This window comes from Scleropages formosus, chromosome 4 (genome assembly GCF_900964775.1).
Source record: "Scleropages formosus chromosome 4, fSclFor1.1, whole genome shotgun sequence".
Lineage (NCBI taxonomy): Eukaryota > Metazoa > Chordata > Actinopteri > Osteoglossiformes > Osteoglossidae > Scleropages > Scleropages formosus.
Genome location: NC_041809.1, coordinates 3,930,169 through 3,950,698, shown reverse-complemented (window position 1 = coordinate 3,950,698; position 20,530 = coordinate 3,930,169). Strand labels below are relative to the sequence as shown.

The 20,530-nt window shown below is 43.8% G+C and overlaps 2 protein-coding genes across 5 annotated transcripts in view; both read right to left on the bottom strand.

Annotated features, from left to right (window-relative positions):
- Window positions 1–784: 784 nt before the first annotated feature.
- On the bottom strand, window positions 785–6,151 carry slc22a7a (solute carrier family 22 member 7a). The gene is made up of 10 exons (XM_018740089.2): window positions 5,784–6,151; window positions 4,952–5,055; window positions 4,378–4,532; window positions 2,844–3,012; window positions 2,626–2,749; window positions 2,429–2,541; window positions 1,942–2,156; window positions 1,406–1,514; window positions 1,085–1,291; window positions 785–991 (listed from the first exon to the last, which is right to left on the bottom strand). Exons 1-10 carry the CDS (start codon window positions 6,138–6,140, stop codon window positions 943–945), a joined length of 1,602 nt encoding a protein of 533 aa, XP_018595605.2. The 5' UTR covers window positions 6,141–6,151; the 3' UTR covers window positions 785–942.
- Window positions 6,152–12,604: 6,453 nt separating this feature from the next.
- The window catches only part of ttbk1b (tau tubulin kinase 1b), a 41,206-nt gene continuing 33,280 nt past the window's right edge, over window positions 12,605–20,530 (bottom strand). For all 4 annotated transcript variants that reach the window (XM_029251481.1, XM_029251479.1, XM_029251480.1 and 1 more), the window contains 2 exons: window positions 15,612–17,128; window positions 12,605–15,226 (listed from right to left, as the gene is read on the bottom strand). In XM_029251481.1, coding sequence (XP_029107314.1) covers window positions 14,767–15,226; window positions 15,612–17,128 — 1,977 coding nt within the window. In that variant the 3' untranslated portion in view covers window positions 12,605–14,766. The remainder of the gene's footprint in view (window positions 15,227–15,611; window positions 17,129–20,530) is intronic.

The following is a 20,530-nucleotide window of genomic DNA, read 5'->3' as shown; positions in this document are numbered from 1 at the left end:
AACAAAGTCCACAGTAACATAGGTGTAAACACGCTTTTGAAATAAGCAGCAGAGGGCTTTCAATTTTATTAAGCAATAGTATGAAATCTGCATGTGCCAATGTTATGTGCTGAACTCATGTATCAAGACAACACAGATCCTTTTGTGAACTTATAAGACATCCTCATCACATGGAAATGCTAAAAAATATAAAACAGGTCCTAATGTTTATGTATTGATTTCAGAAGAAACCAGAGAGGGGGTAGACAAACCCAAACCTTGTTGATGAGTTATGACCATTGTTCACTGCAGTCGATTTGGTCAAAGGCAAGGCAAGGATAAGCAGAACAGTTGATGACTGTGCTCTGATGACTGGAGTTTACTATCTTTGCTGTAGTGTTTCACAACTATTGACATGAGGCACAGGCAACATGCTGTGTATACAATACAGGAATGGGGACTGAAGTTCTCCCTTTGTAAGGACTGTAACAATGTATGCACTTATGAAGACAACCCAAAGATAATATTGAATAATGGAATATGAAAATATGCATTTTAGCTTGCATTCATGAGATCATTTTTGCTTCCAATTTTCACTCTAGCAACAGTACTGTAGGAATTGTACATTGTAAATCATACATCAGTCTAGTTATAACAGTCCAGGATCTTCTATCATACCTTTTTTCTTTGGATGTCCATGTTTACATGAAATCTTCTTACCTCAACGATTGTTCCTGATTCCGTAATTTAACTAATTTAAACTTCTTTCCCAGTAGCAAGGTCTGTAGCTGTTGCTATGGCGAGCTGGAACTTGTGGACTTGTGCATTCTCTTGGCCTTGTGGATAATGTTTGAAGAAACCTGCATAGAACTACTCCGTCTCAATTCCTAAGAGCACTGTAGCATTTCGGGTCCAGGAGCGACATGTCATGAGCTTTCATCTCCAGTGGAAGCCAGAGGTTTGCTAATTCATTTCAATGTTCTCCAGCTGGTTCTCAGGGGTTCTCTTGTTCCTGGATGAACAGAAAAACTGAAATGTTAAATGAGGCCAGACAAACCATGTTGCAAACATCTCAAGACAGCCAGACACACATGCCCACACAAACCTCTCTTCCTCAACGTCCTGGATGCTCTCAGGTAAGCGGGTGTTCAATGTTTCAGATAGAAGGAATACCACACAGCCTCCCAAAATGGCAACAGTGGCAAAAATTAGCGGAGGGGTGAATTCCCAGACATCTTCCAGCAGCATGATCAGAGGAGCCAAGGAGCTGCCAATACGGCCCACAAAGGAGGTATAGCCCAGACCACACTGCCTGTTGATGCAGGGATGCAGAAGCAAGTGAGGTCTTCAAGAAATTTAAGTAAGACCCCTACAAAAATGTCAGGAAGACACCTGGGGTCGGATTAAAGTTGGAAGGTGTCCTTACCGAAGCACGGTCGGGAAGAGCTCAGTCGTGTAGAGGAAAGCCGTGGTGAAGGCAGACTCAGAGAAGCCCTTGCCAGTCACTGCCACCAAGGTCCGAACCAGACCATAGTCTGAGGGAAATGAGTCAAAGATCACAGTCTGGAACATCACTACTGAGCAGAAGACTCAAAAGAGCCCTTATTGCCTCCTGCACCACTAAGGTCACATTGATTCTTAATTGCATTATCCAAAAATACATGAGGAAGATGAAGCACATGCTCCAGCGAGGCACATGCTCTAAAGCCGTTGTTGTACTTTGTTCAGTCTGACTCAGCTCACATCCGGTAGTATCAAATGTAAAGCAAGATTATTACTTATTGCCTTGGAATAAAGGTCTATCGAGAATCTATCACAAGAACAAAAAGTACCAGAAACAAGGAAACATGAAAATAGAAGTAACATGAATATTGACAACTGACATAATGTACAAATGATTGTGAGTATCAAGTATGAACGAGTATGGTTAAGAGAGCTTTCTCGAGGTGTGCGAGTCAGCACCTGTAGGAATTACTGTGTTAATCCCAATGAAGATCCCAGTGATAATGAGCGACCAGGCCTGAACGTTCCGTCGGCCAACTCGATCCAGGGTGAAGTACGTCAGGACCTTGGCTGGCACCTCAATGGCAGCATAGGTGAAATGTGTGAGGTACATGTTCAAACCAAAACCTGTGATTTTGAAGCTGATCCCATAATAGGTGAAGGCCACTGCAAACCTGTAGATGGAGAATCCAAAAGTATAAAAAGGTACATTTGACTCAAAACTATTATACCACAGAAGTGAATAATGGAGTCCAGAATCTGACAAATCAAATCTACAGTTCCATCATTTCCATATTGCTTGGCCACAATTTCTGCAGAAACCTACATGAATTCAGTGTAAGAACATTTGACCTATCAACATGCATTTCCATCTACACAGCCACAGTACCTCCTCTCCATCTGATGGATGGAGATGAGAAGAAAAGCCCAGAAACATCGTTTTTACCAGAAGATCCCACAGCAGGCTGTGATTTTTCTCAGCTTGGTCGTCTTCACCAGATCAAGGTAGGTGCAGTGGCTGGTACTGGAAGCCCCAGCTGCAGCAATCTTCTTCAGAGTCTACAATAAGCCAGAAACTCTCAGATGTTGGAGATGTGGCTATAGCAGACAGCAGTCTGTATTCACGTTGCGTGACTGTCTCACCTCTGTTTCCAACACTGTGGTCTGATTAAACTTCCCATTCATCTTGGCGCACTGCGACAGAAACTTCTGGGCAGCTTCCACCTTCCCGTTGACAAGCAGCCACCTCGCAGACTCAGGGATCCACCTGAAATTGCGCACATATCAGATGACGTAGACTCAACTGTCAGGCTCCTTTCAGTTTGGGAGTACACTTGGACCCGAGCACCTTGTGACCTCACCACCAGATGATGAGAGCGGGGAGAAATGGTGACGTGACCACTAGCATTAGATGCCTCCAGTCCCTGATAAAATAGGCCAGCAGGGCGAGCAGCATGTTGCCAACACTCCACACCAAGCTGACGATGATCCCAGTGAAGGTGCGGTGTTTTATGTCTGCCCACTCTATGCCTGGGGGAGAGCAGGAAAACACGAACTTTCACAGCCAAACTGTCTCGCTGTTCCAAAGCTCAATGGATCACCTTAGGAGACTCCCAAGGTCACATGGGATTGAGTTCCCCATTCAAAAATTCAGTGCCTAGACAGTGCGATCAGACATAGGTTTGATCTCTCCTGTGTGGAGTTGACTGTTCTCCCGATGTTCATGTGGGTGTCAGGTAAACTGGTAACTCTACAGTACCCATAGCGTGTGTGTGTGTAACATTGTTGCAGTGTATAACTGCATGAATGGCTTTAGGGAGTTCAGTGTAGAGTATCTACCATTTTAAGTCACCTTGAATGTCAGCTAAGTACTTCATTTTTCTATGTTGCTTTGGAGAAAAGAATGTGCAAAACGAACACATAAATATGACTGCACTTAGTGCCTTTCTATGTGTTATTTTTTCAAAGGTTATATCTGAAGCAAAACATAACTATGCTGAGAACTACTTTTTGAAGGTTAAATAAGATGGAAAGATAAAATATGGTCTTAAAGGAACCACATTATAAGGGACACCTGGAAGTGCAGTGGTTAGTGCTGCAGCCTTTGAACCTAAAGGTTACAGGTTTGATTTGCACCTCTAGCTGTAGTACCCTTGAGCAAGGTACTTATCCAAAAGTTTCTCCAGTAAAACTGCTCAACTGTATAGATGGGTAAATCACAGCTGTAAGTTAGAGAAAGTGTCAGCTAAACGAATAAATGTAAATATCTAAAGCAATCTTTGTTGTTGTAGGACATCTCCAGGTGGACAGCTTGTTTCTGCTGATGTTCTGCTATTTCTACAAGGAGACGCTGACCTGATTCTGCCTCGACTCCATGAACGACTGTACCAAGTCCATTAGAACACATGGAAGTTCCTGCCCACACGTTCCACTGACCACGACGTCAATACAACAGAAGACACAACATACGCCGGGTTCCTTTCCCCTCATTTTTCTTTCAGTGGACTCTGAAAAAACCAGTTTGGCCTTTTCCAAACATGTGACAGAAATTTCATGATTCAATAAACTGCAGCATTGCATAACAAAATAAAGCAAGTCATTCCCATCACGCCTTCTGTGATTCCAGGGGAAACATTTCACTAAATGTTTGGGTCCTGTTAATCACGCCTCTCATCATTTACCTTCATTCATTCAGCTGATACTTTTCTCCAAAGGAATTTACTATGTTGAACTAGTCAGGATTTACTTAGAATTTTTATGGAGCAACTTAGGGTAAATACTTTGCTCGAGTGTATTACAGGAGGAGAGAGAGACAAACCTGCGAAACTCTAAGCACTATGTCGCCTGCTGCAACCATCAGTGAAACAAGGTGTGGGACTGGACACAGTGACCTACTCAGGGAGATAGTTGTGATGGTGATCCCAGTCAAGGCCACCCCACACAGTGTCCGGGTCACAGCAAACATCGTGTAGGAGACAGAGAAGGCTGCTAGAGTGCCCATGATGCCGCCCAACACAAATGACACCAAGAGCATGGGCTTGCGGCCAAACCTGGGCATTGAGAAAGGAGGGAAAGGACAGCAGCGGTTTCCATTAAAAGGCTCCACCCAAGTTCACACACAGGTTACAACAGCTTATTGCCTACTACTCTGTACTGACGGAGACACTGAACCAAACCCAGCACAGTTCCTAAGTTAAATTAAACTTTGTTATTATAGGCTTCTCGTCACCTGTTCTCAAAAGAGTTATTATTGGAAGTGGATATTAATGATCAATAGGCACCCTGCAAGACCCTGCTTATAATACCAATGTTTTGGCACAGTTTATATTTGGGTTGCTGTAACGTCGCACCCATGAAAAGGTAAACACATCATAAGTGAACATGAGAAGTGTCATTTTTTTAAATATAGTAATGACAATAATAATTATTATTATAATTAACGACAACTGGATGTATCTATGCAACATACTTATCTGACAAATTTCCAAAGAGCACTCCACCAAGAGTGACCCCAACGAAGAAGAATGTGGCCAGAGACTGGTTGAACTTCATGTTGTCACACACCAAATCCCACTGGAAAGCAGAAGGGGGCAAGGGGGGGCAGCAGGAATGAGTATCGCGGATATCCAGCCGTGCAAAAAGGACATGCGATTAATATTTCTGAATAAGTGTGTGAGTTGGGCAGCTGGATAATGTTTTAGTGTCATTTCACCGAGGAGAGAATGCAGTAATAAACTTTCCGGTTTCAAGCTGGGCAGTATTTAGCAGACAGGCTCCTTTTTCATAAAGCAAAAGGCTGCAATTGTCTCACATACACAGTTATGATAAAATTTAAAAGTCGAGAACATACACTGGGTGCTTCTGTCAACTCCAGTTCCAAATTTACTTTGAAAAAAGTCGGAAACAAGTCAACATTTGATTTTCCCATTAGCCGTAACTTGAGGAGAGGACATTTTTGGAACTGCATTCTGCATGTTTTTACAGTGATTTAGTTTATTGGTCAAATAAGGGAGGGGAACTAATTGTTTGGATTGCTGGTGCTGTCAGATCACTGGAATGGCCGTGTAAATGCTGGAGTAACGCTTGTAACCTCATTATATAAATTAGTTTTTCAGTCAGTCAGATGTGTTTCCATAAGGGTGCCTGGCAAAGTCCAGGAAAGTCCAGCAGCTCTTCCTTGGGACAGTGCTCTTTTTGAGCTCTGCGGATAATGGTTTCTCATTAGTGGGGTTAAGCAGGTAGCCTTTGTCGAAACTGGGCTAAAAACCCCTGTTGGGCTTGGCGCCAACACAACGACCTACCTCTGTGACGGTGGTGGAGAGGAACTTCGAGCGTTCGTACACCCAGCCATTTTGGCAGGGGAGCGCGACCGCAGATGAGTTGGACACATTCCCGTAGGGAGCGAAGAAGGCTGTGCAGGAGCTCAGGGCTCCGCTGGGGTTCCGGGGGATGCTGAGCTCGAGAGTTTCTTCGTCGGCCTGGGCACCATAGTTCTCCAGGTGGGGCAGCGCACAGCGGTGGGGGGGCACGGCCGAGATGAAGTTGTGCAGCAGGAAGTGCAAGGGAATGACCAGCCGGGAGAAGGAGATCAGGTGCAGCACCAGGAACTGGAACCGGGAGAAGCCCCCTACCTCCTGCAGGACCTCCTCGAAGTTCATGCCGAAGCAGTTGCAAGCAGAGTCCGCAAGCAAAGTGCTCTGTTGCGGGGAATAACTGCCAGAGCAGGAAATTAATGCTGCTTTCCACCGTGTCTAACACACGTCAGACCACGCTGTGCTCACACGACCCCGTCCTCTCAGACCACATTCTGCACGGTCATGTTCCTGCAGCAACACATACAGCCCTTTGTACGGACAGTCTTGTGAGCTGTGCCTCGTGGGCCGTCTCCGGTGCTCCCCAGCAGCCTTCCACATCACTCCTGCTCTAGGTCCCACAGGAGAAAAGATGGGATACACGTACCGAAGTACCCATTATGTGCACAAAAAGTGCATACCTTTAAAAATGAAACACAGGTTCGACCATGTTGGCAATTCCATTGCTCAGTCACTCCAGTTAAAGTTACTTATAGCTGAACTGTCGATACACACATGTCCTAGGCAGGATCGTGGTGGTCCGAGGCGTGTCCTGCAAGCACAGGGGAAGCTGGCAGCATCGTGATTAGAGCTGCTGTCTTTGGATTTAAAGCTTGCAGGATCGAATCTGATCAACTGTTGTATTGCCCTTGAGGAAGATATTTACTCTATATTGTTTTGACTGAAAAATCCCAGCTGAACAAACAGGTGAATAACTGACCTCTGGTTTTTGGGGTGGTCTGGAGCCTATCAGTGGGCAGGGAGAGATACGCCTTGGTGCCCCGGTTAGAGCTGCTGCCTTCCTATCAAAAGGACCTGCGTTGAGACCAACAGCATGAGGTGGGATTTGTTGAGCACAGTGCTTAAACCTAAAAATCAAAGAAATTAAAGAAAGTTACCCTACTGTGGAAGTGGATAAATCACTACTTCTAAATTCATATTCTAAGTTGCTTTGGAGAAAAGTGTCAGTGAAATAAATGGAACAACTATCATCCGCAGCGGCACGGTGCTGTTGCAACAATTATTTTAATAGTTTTTTTCAGGCCACCCTTCGGCTTGGTGACTTAGCTGTTCTTCGGGGACCTGAGCAGAAGGATCCTTGATGCACGTCCCTTTTGCCTCACAAACACGGAAGAAACAACAAAAACTGTCCTTTGTGCACGACACTGGAGAAAAGGCTCCCTCACTCTTGATGCTACTCACTGTTCCCTTGGGGTGAATTTCACTGAATTTGTACAGCTGGCCAGCAGCCCGATTCTAGCACATTCCAAACAGAAAACACACTGCTGATAACAACTTCAGTACTTATCCCATATTTTTCTCCATGTCATTTTCCATTTTATTTTCATCATTGACCTGGACCAAAGTTTGAGATAAAAGTTGCTTCGATCTTCCTTTTGATGTCTGACTCATTCAGTAAACTGAAAAAGTCTTTTAGAAACTTTAAAGTTTTATGCAAACTGTGATCGCCCTTCATGTTGGATACTCACTCGCACGTTTGTGCAAAGTGCTTTGTGCTCTCAGTTGTCAACCACAATACATCTGAACTACTGGTAATAAATGATACCAGTGCGAAATACCCAAAGAGCTTATAGACGCCTTAAAGGAAAGGACCCATGGAGATGATCATCCCTCTGTATCCAATGCATCTTCATGAACCAGTCATCTGACTGACAGTGACAGCTTCATGGAACAAATCAGTTCCTACTTTTGCCCCAGTTCCACTTCCTTTGGTAATGAATTATGGGGAAGGGAGATGGTTTCTGTAATACTACTGTGAAAGGCATCACCTCCTTTAGATTTAGTAAATCCCATGTTCTGTAACAAGACTAATTGATGTTAACATTTATAGTTCATCTGAACACTTCTGTTGTTAAAGCCACTAATGAAATGTATCACACTGAGGACACCTAAGGACCCTCAACCCTGAGCCACTTCACTGGACCTATTTTAGGAAGCCAGGATGTCCAGTAAGTGGTTCACTGAAGGGTAACTTGTCTTCCCATCCCTTGGTACCTGCCATAATACAACAGAGCAGCTAAACCGTTGTGCAAAAATATATAAGAAGATGTGCATAACTTACCTAGCAGGGAGAGAATGCTGAACACATTGACATTAATAACTGTGTTTGGTTTTGGTCTTTTATAGTTCCTTGGCCTGATTCAATCGGGACAATATTTCTATAGTTTTCTACACAATCCTAATCAATCAATCCATTGATTGATCAAACGATCCATCGATCAGTCCATCAACTATACATACAGAAAGAAAGAACTAATCAAATGTTTAAACACACCAGAGCAACTTGGGTTGAAAAAAAACACAAATGCTCATTTCCCGATTAAAATTATTAATCAAACTACTTTCCAGCAACTGGACTCTCACTGTTCACTGTTTACAGTATTCTAAGCAGATATTCAGTTTGGATTTGTAGTTATACATTGGCCAGAAATAGTTATATATGCCCAAGAAAAAAAATCATGCAAAGTTTCAGTTTTACAGCTTTCTATTTTTATTCCTTCAAGTGTTTAAGAATGTGTCATTTTATTGCAAACTTTCAACCCTTTTTTATCACCCTGTGAAAACTATACAAATCAGGACCACAACATGTTTCTCGATGTTGTCTTAGAGCACTGTTTGGGGGAAAAATAAAGATTAATGCTACAAGTTCTGATGTGAAAGGGAGGGGTGAAAACACAAAAAAAGATCTCATTTAACCAAACCCCAATGACGACTAGAAGAGACACAGGAGAGTCACAGTCAGAGTGAAGAGCAATGTCAGTTCTGCGATCAGAATTTTAATATGACTTTCTAAAGCCACATGAGAGGCTACCAGTTTCTGAAGAAGACCAAGCAGTGGGTGTATTGCAGGTGCATCGCTTACAAGATTTGCAAAGTTACTTAAAGTTGCAAGGCAGAGGGTTGACAATCACAACAGCATATGGAAACAAGGAGAAGATTCACCAGAGCAGTGGCTGCAGGAGTCACAAGTGAATAATCGTTTCTGTGAACTATTTGAGCACAAAGCGTACACTGTGAACTTCTCAAAGCTGGTATTTATGGGATGGCTGCCACTTGGAAATTGCGAGGAAAAACCTCCCCTACAAGGCAACACCTGAGGATACTTTGAATCCGAACTAGAGACCTTATGTGAGCGTGAAGAGGCAGCTCTATCATACTCTCCTGAGCAGCTACACTACTTGAACGGCTAGTGGCTGGGTTGACTCAAGAAGCCCTTCTACAGCAAATGCTTCTCCACGGACTTCAACAGTCCACCCCCTGTAGCAACACCCCCCTGCTACTTCCCATCACATCCACCAGGTTTTGAAAGATCTGCACAGATATCATGTGTGAAGTTTGCATGTTCTCCCTGTGATCATATGGGTTTCCTCCGGGTACTCTGGAGTCCGTCCACAGTCCAAAGACATGTTTCACATGAGCAACTCTGCCTATAATGTGTGTGTTTTTGTGTGTATTGATAAGTGAATAAGTGTGTAATTGCCTTGAGATGGACTGCTGTCTCATCCAGGGTGTATCCTACCTCACACCCTGTGCCTCCGAGATAGGATCTGGGCAACTATGACCCTGCACTAGACAAAGGGTTGTTGATGACAGACGGATTAACAAGGTTGTTGGTTTCAGAATTAACTCTTATTGGTATGCTCTACGACTCAAGATCAACACTGTGATACTAAAAAAAATTAATCTGCAACAATTAAGTGAGCAGCATTTTTTGAAGAAGAAGAAGAAGAAGGAAGAAATGACCCAGTATGTGCAGCTCAGGAAAAACGAAACAACAGGCAAACACTTTTAAAATATTGGGGCTCTTTAATAGCATGGGTATGTATGCAGTTGTCTCTGAACAAAATGATGACTGCTTTCTGATACAAGCTACGGTCCACATGGTCAGATTGTATTGACAAATAGTTGAATATGGGAAAAAAGGATGGATTTTTAAGAGTTCTCACAATATCGCTCAAGAATAATGATACATGTGCCATTTCATATGGCCAATTATTACCATCTATCATGCATTTTAGTTTCATTTTTTGTACATTCTGTTTTATATGTGTAAACATTATGGTTGTTCCTTCTTCAAAAACAAAAAGGAAATAAATTATGCAATAAATAGGAATACCCTTTGACACAAAGACCTTGTCTAACAGACGGTCCTCCTGCTCCTGCTTTAAACCCTATTTTCTGGATCATGCGAGCACGTCAGTGTTCAATCCTGTGTGTGAGTGCACGTGTGTGTGTGTGTGTGTGTGTAAATGAAGCACTGTTCTGTTCTTGAGGGGCAGACCTGAACGTAGCTGATGTGATGGAGAAAGAATGAAGATCACTCACTCACTCGCTCGCTATGTCGCTGATGCTCCAGGTTCCCACAACTTGAACTCCCGGCGCTGTATCTGTGCAGCGCCTTGTTGAATTTCCTCGCCGAGAGTGAAGTGAAAGATGTTGGCGAAAAAGCAGTTTTTCATAAGCGAAATGGCCTGAAAATAGCCTGAAAACAGCACGTACTGTGAGAGCTGCAAATGGTATCTAGTAGATATGATAGCAGGTGCTCATGGTTGAAAAGGTCCAGGGTCCCTTTTCCTGTATAACAGATGCTTTGTGGTAGCTATGGTCATCTGGAATGATGTTATACCATGATTTTTGATGATGAGGATATAGTAAATGAGTGGGTGACTTTCATGGAGAAAAAAAATGTTCAACCAGCTCCTCAAGTGTGAGGACTGTGATTGCTCACAGTTACATGCAAACGGGAGGAGCGGGAACCCCACGGCTTTGGTCTGCAATGCCCCACACGGGGTCCAGGGCAGCGCAACACTACAGTGAACCAGGTCAGAGCGGATGGTCAGTGGTCAATACAAGCAAACTTTTCTACAGGGAGATTACTACCAGTCTTATGGTTTGAATGACAGGGGCCCGGGGCATGGTGACACAGTGAAATCAACACCCCTCTTTGCGTCCAAACCAGCGAATCTACCACACGCGTAAACATGCACATGAAACTGGTCTCCTGGGATTTCATTTCACTATGAGTTTCTAGCGCTAACAGATGGAAAACCTCTTTTAGGTTATTGGTCAGCAGCTTTAGGGCTACAGGGGTTACCACTACTAACAGTCACGACATCAGTTGGGACAAGTGGAATAAAACCATGGTGGCCTCAACTGGTCACCATAAGTGGTTAATAGTATAGGTTGTACTCCTGCTCCCGTGTTTCCACCTGAACACGTCATTGCTGTCATAGTCACACATGGACATGGAGCCTTTCCTGAGCTCGCTCTCCTCGGACACACAGGGATGCTCACAGCACTCGGCCATTTCCGATTGTCGTCCTGCGATCCCATCCATTGCTCACCACGACAGTTATTTGCCTCAATGGAAATCACTAAGAACCTCACTTTGTTTACATCTCACCAGGACCGATTAACAAATACTTTGGTAAAGCACTGTGCCTGAAACAGCCATATTTACATCTAAGTGTCTCTTGGAGAACGCTGATTTACGAAGCAGGAGAGGATCATAGCGTTTGTTTCCTGCTAAACAGAAGGTCTTTTTGTTCACAGCAGAATTTTTTTTTTTTTTTGTTTTTTCATTTTGGACACGTTCCCATTTAGGAGTCACTGGGGTCAGCTGCATGTTTTCCAGTGGAGAGGCAGCATGAGAGCTTTAATGCTCAACAGCCCGGAGGGTCTGTTTCTGCGGGTTTCTGGAAGTCAGCGTGACCCCCCCCCCGCAAAAGGCAGAGGGCTTTGAAACAAAACGGTGGAGGCTCACCTAGACTTGTACACAGCAGGGAGAACATCTCGCGTTGGCATTTGGGCTATAAAGCAAATGGTGTGTACATAAAAAACCCACGGCAATAATTAGAAGTGGATCTAAAAGCTTCTGTATCTTCTTCCATCTAGGTGATCACACTCCAAATGTTTTTGGTTTGCGCTAAACCAAGGGTGTCCAGTATTCTAACTCCAACTTTCAACTGTTATGAACCAGCTCGAGGGTTGTATATATAAAAATCACTGCAGCCGTTACATATGTCAAAATTGCACCCCGTAGCATAGTTTTCAAAGCTGCTGCCTTTGCCGGTTCGAATATGACCTACTGTTGTAGTGCCCTTGAGTAAGATACTTAGCCTAAAATTTGCTTCAGTTAAAACAAAAAATAAAAAGAAAGAAAAAAAAATACCAAGCTGTTTAAATGGCTAAATAACTGCAGGTAGTTTGTGAGTTACTTTGGAGAAAAACATCAGTTAAATAAAAAATTGCTTATTTTATTGTATTTTACAACAATGCTCATTAGACTTACTGTTATATACATTCTACAATATATCTTGTTATAGCAGTTACTTATTAGATACTGTATATAGACACAGACATTTATTCATTTAGCTGAATCTTTTCTCCAAATCAGCTTACAATGTTATGCTTACTATTACTAAAGTTACAAGCTTACAATTATTTACCCATTCACACAGATGGGTAATTTTACTGGAGCAATTTAGGGTAAGTACCTTGCTCGAGGGTACTACCACTGGAGGTAGGAATCAAACCTGTGACCTTTGGATCCAAAAACTGCTCTAACCAATACGCTACCAGCTACCCCCTCTTTACCAGTACTGTACTAATTGAAAGCCCAGGTGCCATAGTGTATTAATCATTTGCAAATGTTCTTATGGGCCACAACTGAGGAAATGCCTTCGGGCTGCACGTTGGACACCCCTGCTCTAAACGATTGTCCACTGCAAATACGCAGAAAAAAAGTCAGACTCTAATGTGCCCAGTGACACTGGAAAACAAGCAGTGATCAGAAAGCTAGCTAAAAATCATAATTAATGATATATATATAAAGTTGCAGACCATCTTGTGCAAAACTATCAGTCATTGTAACTGGCGCACAAAAACACACCTGTACCCACAAACACACACACACCACTCACACCATCACACCGCCCAGGGAAGTGTCCGAGGAGAAGGGCAGGAAAGGCTCCATCGTATCTCAGCCTCGGTTGGGTGTTGAGAGAGAACGCTGCCATTCCAGAGTGGCTCCCTCATGAAGCAATGATGAATAAACAGAGCTTCACGCGGCAGTTTCTGGCAGGAACACACACCACTCTGAGGAAAGGGAACAGTGGTTATCATGTTGATGCAGGAGATGGATTTCTCCCTCTACTTCAGGATAGGGTAAATAACTTTCAGCCCTCTCCCAATCCTCAGCTGTCAAGCAGAAACCACGGATTTATACCACCCCCCCCCCAACTTAACACAACTATCGTTCACTGTTCAGCAACTGACTGCTTCGACCACCTGAACACGCAGCCTCGAATAATTAACTGTCAATGATGAGGCATAAAGTTGTGATAAACCGTCACTGAGAAATACCGCACCTGCCAACACTTTGCCTCCACTGTGGCTTGTATGGTACCAAAAGGCCTTTTCTGAAACTGAAATAAACAGCAACATTTAACATTTATCTTTTTTCTGATTTGATTGATTTACCAGATAAAAATAAAGATTAATTCTTCAAGAAATAAGTATATAATATGTACAGACTTTGCTTAAACTATTATCAAACACGGAAAAGAAACATTTGCTTAAGAGGCATGCCCATTCACATAGTGGTCACGGGCCAGTGAAACATCATTGGCTGCTTAGTGGTTGGAACCCGTACATAAACCGTAGGGTCTACACCCTGGCCCCACACCCTGGCCCCACCCATGCTGTGGCTCCACCCACCAACCGATGCTGGTGGCACACTTTGCCTACGCCTCAAACCTGTATCTACACCACTCCCCCAGACCAAACAAACCTTTTCAGAGGATGTCTTGACACCTGGAAGAACGACACATGCGCATCAAATATATGGATTCAGTCAGTATGATGCTTATTTTAAATCAGCTAATTATCTCTGTTCTACATCATGTCTTCATACTGGATTTAGGAAATGTAAATTGACAAACGTTCATAGTTCCTAACCGTAAACAAGATAATTAAAAAGTACATCTGTGCTCCCCCTTTGACTACATGGTTTTAAAACAAATAATTTAGCGGTGCAGTCTAAGAACAGCCAGGGCTTGCGCAGTGTATGACACTTAAATCAGAGAATATGAACCGCACCGGCTTTCATCAAAAGGGTATCTTTGACATAAATACTGCAACACTTCCAAAAGCTTTCCATAATTTATCTTTCAAAAATGATACAATGTGTCTTCAAATAAAGATCAGAGACAAATTATTTAGACTAAGCGAAATTTACCAACCTAAACAGCCAAAAGATGAAAGGATGTTTTACCTTTTGTTCTCATCATTGGGACATTAATACCTTATCGTTTATTCTTTAGTAATACAAGAGAAAGGATTGTATGAACCCACTCAGGATTTGTATGTAACTAGCAGCATGTCCAATGTGTAGTAAAACATGCAGAGGTCTTGCTAACTTGCGATTTGAGAGGGATGTCGGGCCCTACGAGAACTCTGACTATTTGTCAACACAACGGAGCTGCCATGTGTCGGTGCACTGACAGGCCTCTTAGCTGCACAGCTGTCGCTCGAACGGGATCTGGCATCGACCGTTTCGTAAGGTGGTAAAGCAAACCGAAAGCAGTTTGTTTGGCCTGGGAGAGTAACTGTGAGGCGACACGTTACTCCAAAGTAGGTTTGAGAAGCATGAATTTATCACGGTTGGCAGATGTGTCAAGAGAGTGCGTTATTATCTGGTGGCTGTTTTGCCCCTGGCCAAGAGGCTCTGGGCCTGCGGGGGCGGCCGGGGCTTCCTTCCAAGCTTTCCACCAGCAGGAGGCCCGGAAGCAGGGTCCTCGGTGGGGCCAACTGCCAAGGGGCGGGGCTTAGAAGGGGCTGTCGTGGTGGCCCGCAGGGGACCGAGCTGTCTCCGCGTCTCTATGGTGGTGCCCTGCTGGCGCTGACGGCGGGGAGAGGGGCTGTCCGTTCGCGAGGCGGCGGTGTAGCTGCGGGGGGAGGCGCTCAAGCTGCGGGTGGCTGAGGGGGTAGTGGTGGTGGGGATGGATCGGGATGCAGCACGTGGGGGCATCCGGGGGCTCCCGCAGTACAGGGTCTGGCTGGGGGAAGGACGGGGCATTGATTGCATCGGTGGTGACCTCTGGTCGTATTGAACATTCATGCCTGGTTTCCCTGTTTGCTGAGCTTGGAACCTGTAAGGACACATTAAAAGAGTTTACGGTTATACGGGATAGATTTTAAAAAAAAAAAAGGAAAAAAAAAAAAAAAAAAAAACTGTCTGATGCGTGCAGATGTAATCAGACAAACGTGGCCCTTAAGTGGGTAAGGGACAGCAGTTGGGCAACGCAAATGTTACCCATTTGGGCCAAGATGAATGTGTTCAAGAAATAACTTTCTGTACTCAATTTGATAACTTCATATACTGCATTTGATACATGTCCCCATTTTGCTTCCGTGTGTGTGTGTGTGTATGTATGTCCATATTAACACATTCTGTATGTTCTACAGGAAGTTAACAAATTGGACCAAAATTGTCAAATTTTACACTGGTAACATGCTAGGCACTGGTAGACCTACCTATTTACAGCTGTGGGTGGGGATTTCTGGGCATTTGGTGCCCCGAGAGACAGTGGAGAGGGTACAGAGGTCAGGGAGCCCGAGGGCTTTTTTATGGGCGTGACCGGCCGGGGGATCCTGCTGTGCGGCCGCTCCGTTCCCCTCTCTCCATCTGGAGCTTTGGACGTGGAGCCCAGAGCCTTCCTAGCGGGTGAGCGGTCCGAGTCGTGCGTGTCTTCCTCCGAACCCGTAGCCGACAGAGTCTCGGAGGGTGCCTTGCCATCATCACCCGAAGACACAGATGATGAACCTAGCCTCAGCATGCGACCCTGGCGTTTCTCCATGATCAAACGGGCCAGGTGCTGTTGCTGCTTCGACCTCCTGCCTAGTCGCTCTTTCGAAGACAGCGAGGCTGACTGATCGGAGCCAGTGTCCTCTTCAGACACCAGGACCGGTATCCGACTCCTGTGCAGTGCCTTAGGGGGCCTGAAGTCATTGGTCTTCCCTGCAGGCTTAGCCATGCCCTCCTCCAGCGGTACCTTCTCACTCTCTGCCTTCAGCAAAACCTCAGGAGCGACAGCGGACAACCCATCGGCAGAGACCATCTCGGCTACCAAAGAAACGAGCAGAGGGACATCATCCTCTTTGGCCACAAAATTATTTTCTATGGATATTTCAAAGCCATTCTCAACTTGAGCTCCCTCAGCGAGACACTGAGGGGGTGTTTGGGACCGCTCGGCTATAGGCGCAAACCCATCTCGCTCCACTTCCTTTTCCGTACAGCTCAGATCCCCATTCTCTCCGACAACTTCTTCGCGCTCCTCCTCACCGGCCGAAGGCTCCTCGGCCACTTCGAAGAGCTCGTGATCCATGTGCCTCGCCTGCTGGCCACTGGAAGACATCATGTTGAGGTGGGACGTCTCTGCGATGTGGATGAAAGTGCGCTCGACTTTGGTGAACGGAGAGGACGCACCTGTGGTGGTGACTGGGGGTTTTGGTTCTGACCGCAGCACAGAGGAAAGCGTACCAGGCTCAGAGACATCCAGCTGGCTCCCAATGGGCTGAGGTTTCTCGGTCTGAGGGGTGACCGTGGCCATTGTTCCCAGGTCTACATCTGGCTGCAAGTCCCCAGTCGCTAAGGACTTCCTCATGTCTCCAGGAGAGAAAAGGACAAGAGTCCTAGAGCCTTCTTCCAGCTCGAGGTCAGGCTCCACAGTGGATGCCTGGCCCTTGGACTCCCGCTGATCATCTGCCAGGAGAGTGGAGGGTGCTCCATCCTGGCTGCGCTCCGTGCTCTTCTGGCTTGCTTCGCTGCTTGAATCACTCTTGGCCGTGTCCTTCTGCTCAGCCAAAGGAGCTGCCAGGACACTGGGGAACACGGTGGCGACAAAGTCCACCCGCTTTACTCTCGGTTCAGGAAGACCACTTAAAGTTTCTCTCTCGGGGGCCTGATCCTTGGGTCTGGCGTCTTCGTAAAGCGCACTAGAAGGCACCAGTAAAGGTAGGCCATTCTGCTCAAAAGTTCTGGGTGACAGTGTCTGCAAGATAGCCGAAAAAAAAAGGAATAAGTGAGACAATTGTTTCCAGGGTGATGCCATCATCAAAATTAAATTAATATCTGCAAAACTTGTGCTAAGGTACGCAAAAGCAAATTAAATTAATAAACCAAAAGGATGCCTTCAGAACTGTTGTATGTCCAGAAATTTTGCAAAGTAACTGGGGTAACTTTCAAAGAAACATTCCAGGAAAACTAACTTTTGCAGTGCTCCTAATTACATGAAAAGATCAGTGTAAGTGAGGAAACAATTTCAAAATCCTCCTTAAAATCCTTTAATAATGTTTTGGTTGTATACAAGCTCTTCAAGATTGTCTAGATTACATACATAGATAGAAAAGGCACAAAAATCCATTGCACAGCTCAGATTTTTTTTCTTTTTTCAGCCCATTTGTGATTCAAGTGTATCCTTAAATAGTGTTTTGCCATATATATATACAGCCTATAAGCAAATACATTGCATGCTAATATACAGGTAGATTCTTGTAACATATGTATATATGTACATTTGACAAGTTCATTAAAAACCTTAAAATACATGCTTTACTTGCAGATATTACAAGCGGACTGTACAGTGTGGTACAAAAACTATTTCAGAAAGACTTTTTTCATGTCAAAAAAAGACACTCACGGATCATGTGGACGTATCATTTTAATCATTACTAAAACCAGTCAGTGGAACATTACTTTGTTACTCGGGATTACAGAATGCACCAATATTCTATAAAATATTAATCTTCCAGTGTCCTGAGTATTGGCTCATCTCGTAAAAGCTGGTTTTCACGGGCTTTATGACCTGCATCTCTGACCACGATTTGACTCTTATCCCAAGAACTGCGATCCAGGAGCTTCGCAGAGGCAGCCAGCCTTCTACCGTGATGAGAAAAGGTTAAGTCAGTTAGTGTATGGTGGCTGGCCTTGCCATGGATACACCCACAGTGGGTCAGGCACCTGTATTAAACTCCCCCACTCACTACTAGGTCACAGCACGTGGCCCCTGTGGGTCAAGTAAGCAGCATAACATACCAGGTAACAAATTTGCACTAATTCACAATTCTCCAACTGGACTTACAGGTTAGGAGCACAGCCTTCAAGACACAACCTTTAAAGTACTGGGGCCAAGTCTGATGCGGAACCAAAAAAAGCTACTCTGGGGCAAAATCAAAACTGAGAAAAATAAATTAACAGCTTTTAATATGGCTTCCAGTTTTGCCACACACTGTATCAGCGGGCGTGTGGGTAGCGTTAGAGCGGAGCAGTCGATGACATGTACGAGAGCAGACTGGCGGACAACACTGAACACGCACCAAGTTTCACAAAGGACAGCCACAGCGAGCCACGGTCGCTAGGAAACGGGATCGCAGGACAGCCAATGAAAACGAGTCTCATGCTACTAAAAGTCATGTGCACTTAGTATGCTGCTACTCCACTAAAATTGCTATAGTTTCACGTTTTTGCACTGCATAACAAGGTAACAATACAACGTTCGCCTCTTCCTCTATCACGTTTGTCCTCTATCTCTAGGTTCTAAAGTGTTTCTACAGTTATAACCACTGCGCTTACAGTACATGAGTGTTATAGGCAACATCAGGCACTAAGGCAACAATTCTAGAATATATTTAGCTCTGTACAATTCAGTGTGATAAAGCGCTTTCAAAAAAAGATCAATGAAATGACAGCATTATCATTTCGTGCTTTTTTTTTTTTTTTTTAAATTTTATTGCATTCAGTCACTATGAAATATTTATTGATAGCAGCTGGAAATACAGAAGTCCTGTCTGGTGTCTTAGAAAAAGCTGTGTAAACCCTGCTTTATTTAGAACTGGAAGCAAAACCATAGTCTGGGTCACCAACCATTGAGTTAATACAGTCTGACATGGTATGATACCCTTGTTGCATAGACCAAATGGAAGAAAGAAAAAAAATCTAAAGAGAAAAAGGACATAAACTAAGCTGTCAATTAAAACAACTTTAATTCTACTCTAAATGGACATGAAAACTGAAAGAATTATAATGTTTAAAATGAACACAAAGGAAGTCACAAAACTTATACAAAAAATACCATTTAAAAAAATGTATGTTACCACTTGACCCGTGAGTATCCTTTTTAAGCAAGAAAAAAAAAAAAAAAAACATTTTTAGGCATATTCACAAAGATATATAACATCATGCCAACAAGATGTTAAAAATCTGTGCACAAAATAGTTTGACAAGAGACTACGAACACACAGGAAATGCCCCAACGAGTTCCTGTGGGGGTGCAGAGGAAATTCTCCATCACAATTTTGTAGTTTTGTGCCGATTTGATGGAGCGGGTTCAACATCCAAGAGACAGGGAGACCCTGGTGTGACAGGGGATCGTGTCCCAGTGAAAATACATGACACTTACCCTCCCCAGAACACTAACCCATGCAGAACAGTGCAAAGAACCGCACACCACCCACCAAGAAACTGCTCCTTACATTAGCAGCGTGTTTGTTGTATGATACATTCAGGGAACACGGTTGATAAAGGCTAAAGCAGTTGGTTCTGTAGAGCAAGAGGCATCACGCAGCAAACAAAATGTGACTTAATCACACTACAAAGGGGGAAGTGACATTATAACCCAATAACATTCAAAACAAAACCTAGATTCACATTGTTTGTTTCAATTTTTAAATGGATAATTAATATATTCAATGTACACTTGCAGATTTAACACATCACATCAGAGGCAGACAATCATGATGTACACTTTTTCCATGTATATAAAAGTCATGAAAGGAAGACTAGACCTTTGAAAACCCTCATATTAACACAGTACACCACTGACCTCCCTGTCTTTATTACACCGAGGAGACATGCAGTCTTTGGCAGCTCATGTCTTTCACAGCTTCTGCATGATGTGTCAATCTCTCTGCTCCAGGTACTCATGGTTTGGATGAGCCTCAACAGATCTATGATCCAAAGTGATAATGAAACTGGAAACTGGTGTTTAGCTTATGACTCCCTTTTCATCTTCTCATTCCTTGCGGCACATATATACAATGATTGTTACAATACATACAAAAACCATGGCTATTTCAAATTGTGATTTGCTTATCGTTTTGTGAGGAACACACGAATTTGTGAAAGTAAGGGTTTTGTATTTGCTGATAATTATTCATGTTGGATGAACAGGTAAGTGCCAAGTTAATCATAAATTAAAAAAAATAATAGCATTAGAGTTGAGTACTGGGACATTTCAGCACTGAAATGTTTGCATTCCTATAATACAGGTGATACACACGATCAGTTTGTTAAAAAAAGTTCAAAGTTCAATTGCCATGACAACCGACGCTTTAAGAGTTATGAAAAGAGAATCCAGAAGAAACCTGTTTTCCACTTCTCTCCATATAAAACATAC